Below are 5,332 nucleotides of genomic sequence, written 5' to 3'. Positions count from 1 at the left end.
ATATATATATATATATATATATATATATATATATATATATATAGCATTAGTGCATATGCCTTATTATCTGATTTTAAAGTCAAAAAATATTTAAATGTGGTAAGGGTAAGATTTTAATCATTGAAAAAGTAAAATCATCCAAGTTTGGGAAACATGAGGCAGACATGTGTGATGGAATTTAGAGTAAACTGAAACTGGCAAACCTCCGACATACTCTTTTAATACTGCCCCAGGTTAATGAGATAGCTCTCTTCTGTCGCACATGGGACGGCTCGGGAGAGTCGACACAGAGCGAAAGAATGACACTGCCACTTTCCTAATATAGACATGATAAACTGCACTGTCCCACCCGGACCAGCCGCTCCTCCCACACGCCAGCCTGATCCTAAATAGTCTCAGAATGAAGGCAGCACACGCTGTGGCGCTTTATCGTTAATGAACTGGGCCGTAAATTTAAACACAGCTTATACAAACACACACAAACACGGGGACATGTGCTGTAGGGGCGCAAGGGGGTGTGTGGGACAGGGAGGTTGGTTTAGTAGCCTATGTAGCCTACACCATGCTCCTTAAGTAGCCCGCAGCTGCCATGCACGACTCAATATAAGCTCCATTCAAAGTGGGGGAAAGTGCACAATGTAGGCCTACCGACGGTGTCATTTGTTTTGGATTCTCAAAAGTGGGGACGCACTGACTCCTCCTCAGCAGCGCAGTAGGCCTATAGAAGTTGACGCACCCCTCACTTCACTGCAGCACAGACACTAACCTACATATTAGGAAAGATAGTCAGCAGCTCACCTCAGGTTTTGGGGAGACCCCTCTTCCCTAGACAACTTTCCCGGTTTCTGTTGTGTAGTCTAGGCTACTCCTCCACCTTCTGCTTTTTTCCCTCTTTGAATGATATTCCCTGCGATCCGGTTTCCTGGAGTTGCTGAGGAGACGCACTGGACAACTGCGTGACGCTCCTCGGCCGGGAAAGAGAGAGGGGAGAGTAGCCTATGGGGGCAGAGCAGGGAGAGAAGAGGGTGTGGGTGGGTGCTGTCTATTTTGGAACAGGCTGACAGTACGGGGAAACGTGACGCGCGCCGGTAACAGGGGGCCAGTGCGTCCACCGAGGGTCTGTGCCACAACTGTGATGGTCTATAGATAAATTGTGACTGAAAGCACAATGGGAGATACAAGAGTTCTCCAGCAACCAAGGCTTGTGTGGCCAAAAGATGATGCTCAGAGCTAAAAAGTAAAGTAAATAAAAAAAATACACTTACAACGCTGAAGTTGACCAAAGAGCACCAGAAGCATGCGGGGTTTAAGAAAGCAGGATGGAGATAAAAATGTGTATAATTAAAAACAAAGTTATGAATTAGGCCTACCCAAGTTTGCAGCATCCAGGTTTAGTTTTTTTTTAGCATACTAATAGTTCTGTGTTAAAGGAAAGCAATAAAAAGTTATCAGCCGCTGCTGTTCCGTGTAAAGTTTGTGTGAAAAAGTTTGGTCATTATAGAGATATGTTATCATATTGTAAAAAAAAAAAAAAAAGAAAGAAAGAAAAAAATGTGTTCACCAGCAAGGACCCAAGATCACAAGAGACCAATTCCCAGTATAGACATAGACATTAACTTTGGAAAAATAGACTTTCTGGCTCTTATTTTTTTAAAGGCAATGTTTGGTTGCTCTGACCTAGCCTAACATCACCAAATTAATAACTTAAGTACAACACTTAACACATTCACGGTGAACGTGCTTCTCTGACAGTTACATGTTTTCCAATGCAGAATGGGTGCATCTAATGATTTTCTGCTTTAATCCATTCTATATCACAGCAAACCTAATATATTTAAGTTACAAGTTCAGGAAAGCAAAATAAGCAAATTGAATTGTGGGCATTTTTACTATTTATGGACAATTATAGACTACACATTATAAAATCTAAAAATATTTGGAAAGGAATGTCAAATCTTAACACATCAGTTGTGTCAGGACCTTTACATTACTGTACACACTCACAGCAAAACAGACTCTATGATTTCCATTGTTTAATGGTCACAGTTGAAGCACATGATATAAAAGAATATTTACACTGATAGTTTGAAATAAAAAACAAAGGAAACTCTGTTTTTGACAATACCCAACATCTGCTAAGCATGCTCCCCAAAAGTAGCAACCATACATTAAAAAAGCCACATTAAAATTAAGAAGGGAGTAAAGTGCATGTATGACAGATCTCCCTGTACAGACATTTCTGATAGACTGCAGAGCAGCTTCACGTGCCAGTCACAGGCGCACTCCTAAAATGTGTACAAAAGAGATAATAAAAAAAAATAACGAAAAGTACATACCCACATGGTAAAGTTGTGCTACACAGTCACACACACACAAACCAGATATTAAAACATGTACAGTTCCTAAAATGTCAACACTCACAATATAGACCTTTACATCCCAAAGAGAACATAGCAGAAAACTCACAATTATACACTCTGCCTTTAACTCCAAATCCCCTAACCTGTTTTCTCCCACACAGCAATACAAACATTTAATGTCTAGTTTGAGTGGCATCAGAACTGTGAGAAGACATGAAAAATGAGTTTACTTCAGTTCGAGTAGAGAAGTTGAAATTGTTTTTGACCAACAGAGACATTCCAGGAATCCAGAGCCTGAAGTTTGTGCAGGTCAGATGTGGTTAAGACTTACTGAGGTATTGTGTAGTAAAAAAAAACAAAAAAAAAACAAAAACAGCATTACTCTTTGCATTTTTTTTTCTTCTTTAATATAAACTGCGGCACAACTATGCAGCCATTTTCAGTTTATGTTCCAGTCACCAGCTCTGGATACACCTCTCTTTGGGGGAAAACACTAAACTGTTGTCTGTGGTTCAACCTGAGCTCATTTTCCTTTAGATGCACTGCTGTAAGCACAACCCATGTTTAAAAGCAGTCTCCAGACAGCATAAATTACAGAATTGGTATTGTCAGTACTATGTACTAAGTTTAACTTTACATAGTCTCGTTTTGCCAGACCCTCCTCCAAAGCTTGCTCACTGAGGGTCTGGCTAATCCACATAGCATTCAGGGATGGGAGGAACCATGCTCTGGTTTAATGGTATTTCTTTAAACCAATAAGAATTGTCATGGGCGGTGCTCAACTCTGCACAGAGCCGCTGCAAAACAGTTGTGCGAGAGAAAACTCAGACTGGACAAATAGTCTAGCTAGCTGTCTCAATTTACCCTTCAGAGATCTGAGGAGCAACATTAGGCTTCATAAATCCACCAAATTTAAAATTCTAACACCAAGACGGCGGTAAGAAATGGAAATTACATGCATCCGGTGGAATTTCCTGCAGTACCGGATCAATCCCAGAAGTGGAACACAAAGTATATAGACTAACTTTACATGACCATTTTGAGCCAAATCTGCAGGTTTGAGAAGTATGGATGTTGAACTGATTACTTGTCAGATTGCACCAGCTGTATCATTTTCTACCCAACACAACTAGAAAATATTAATGAATAGACATGACAGCATAAAAAGAGGAAAACAGAGGCTACCTTCCACCTAACATCAGGTCTGAGTACTGAATGAACCAACAACGATCAAGTAAATCAAGTTCGTGATGGAGGAACCAGCAATGGTGTAAAGAGAGAATATGTGCAGGCTCAGGCATGTTAACATTTGAAACAAGTTATTCATTTGAATGATTGTTTTTGCTGCTTGTTGAAGGACTTATTCTAAACTAGGTTTTATAGTACACAGCACGTCAAATTTGATTCCAAGTTTGAATTTCAACTGACCGGACCCTTCATAGCCTTGTCACTGTTCTTGCACTGAGAAAGGTATCTCATATCTCAGATTTCACAGAGGGACAAAATGTACAGAAACTTCTTAACATATCCTTAAGGCAAGAGGCATTGGTCTGTTTTGCTGAATAAATCCAACGTTATGCACTTGATCTCTATTTCTCACAGGCGTGCATGATCCCTCTCTGTCTCTCACACACACACACACACACACACACACACACACACACACACGCACACGCACACGCACACGCACACGCACACACGCACACACGCACACACGCACACACACACACACTCTGAGGGTTACATGGTGTGGTAGAGGGTACTAGCAGTCCGTTTCTTAAGGCGCCTCAGGGGGTGAGTCCTTCCATATTGCTGCTTTGTTGCCGTAAATGTCAGCCCAGGCAAATGCAGAGAATCTTGGTCAGAGCTAGGGACTTGTTCTCTCTGCGGACTGGATGGTGGAGAGACTCCAGTTGAGGTTTCTCCAACGTCAGAAAGCCTCTCCGCATCAGTCCCGGGGACTTCTAGTTGCTGGCCGGCTGAGGAAGGAGAGTTGTGGACCCGCTGCTTCTTGGACTCATCGCTAGCCGTGTGGATCGGAGGTTCTGTGGAGGACGGAGCTACAGAGGAGCGGCTGAGCTCCCACTCACTAAGGTCATTGGCTAGCAGCTCCAGACAGCCTAGTTTGGCCAGAGAGGCTGAGCGCTTCATCAGGGATGGAGGAGTCAGTCCAGCCTGGCGAATCCTTGCTTCCACCTCTTTGACCCTCTTCAAGCCAACGCTTCCTCGCTTCCGAGTGGTTCCAGCACTGAGGCCAAAAACCTGGTCCACGCATCTGGCCTTGCAAGCTCCATCCATGCTCACCTGCTGCAGGAAGGCACCCAGCTCGCACAATGTCTCCCATGTCTCCCTCATGATAACGTCACCATGAGGTCCCTCTGTGGAGCAGTCCCAGTCTGTGCTTGTCTCCAACTCTGTCACACCCTCCAAACACAGGAAGTTCACAGAGGCAAAGGGAGAATGGACAGAGTGGTGGAAAGAAGAGGAGGTAGAGAGCAATCTAGTATCTGCAGAGTGGAGTTTGAGTCCTTTTGTGCTTCTAGTATTATTTCCTAGTGCCCCCATCTCAACTACATCACCACTCTCCCTTTTAACTGGTCCAAACTTCCCATCATCCTTCTCCTGCTCTTCCTGCAGAGCTTCTGACACCTGTAAACCAATTGATGCATCCTGTGGATCTGACAACGTCACAGCATTGACATTGGGTGGACGCCGCTGACAGCCGGAGGAGCTGCGGGAGAGGGACGGTGGAGATGAGGAGGGTGACACGGTTTCATGCTCCTGTTTCATTCTTTGCTCCAGCTGTTGTGTGACACGCCGCACGGACCCCCTCGTCCAATCGCTATAGAGACGAGCAGGCGCTGCCTCCTCCTCCTCCTCTTTGTTTTTCACTTCCTCTTTTACATTCTCAGCTTCCTTCTGTGATAAAAGATCTCCATCCTCCATCTCCTGCCTCAACTTGCTCACTTCCT

The 5,332-nt window shown here is 43.7% G+C and overlaps 2 protein-coding genes across 4 annotated transcripts in view; both read right to left on the bottom strand.

Moving 5' to 3' along the window:
- The window catches only part of coro6 (coronin 6), a 15,341-nt gene extending 14,305 nt beyond the window's left edge, over positions 1-1,036 (bottom strand). For 2 of the 3 annotated variants that reach the window (XM_032534373.1, XM_032534371.1), the window contains exon 1: positions 799-1,036. The gene's annotated coding sequence lies outside the window, so the exon portion shown is untranslated. Of the gene's footprint in view, positions 1-648; positions 772-798 lie in introns of those variants that run through there. The other variant, XM_032534372.1, reaches the window with a different exon arrangement.
- Positions 1,037-2,019: 983 nt separating this feature from the next.
- ssh2b (slingshot protein phosphatase 2b) overlaps positions 2,020-5,332 on the bottom strand; it is a gene marked incomplete at its 5' end in the record, with an annotated part of 11,293 nt that continues 7,980 nt past the window's right edge. The window contains 2 exon segments of the mRNA XM_032534332.1: positions 2,020-4,013; positions 4,095-5,330. Of these exon segments, the coding sequence (XP_032390223.1) occupies positions 4,101-5,330 (1,230 nt within the window). The 3' untranslated portion in view covers positions 2,020-4,013; positions 4,095-4,100.

Source organism: Etheostoma spectabile, chromosome 13, assembly GCF_008692095.1.
Source record: "Etheostoma spectabile isolate EspeVRDwgs_2016 chromosome 13, UIUC_Espe_1.0, whole genome shotgun sequence".
Taxonomy (NCBI): Eukaryota; Metazoa; Chordata; class Actinopteri; order Perciformes; family Percidae; genus Etheostoma; species Etheostoma spectabile.
Note: the sequence above shows the minus strand (reverse complement) of the source record. Positions and strands in the feature narration are given on the sequence as shown.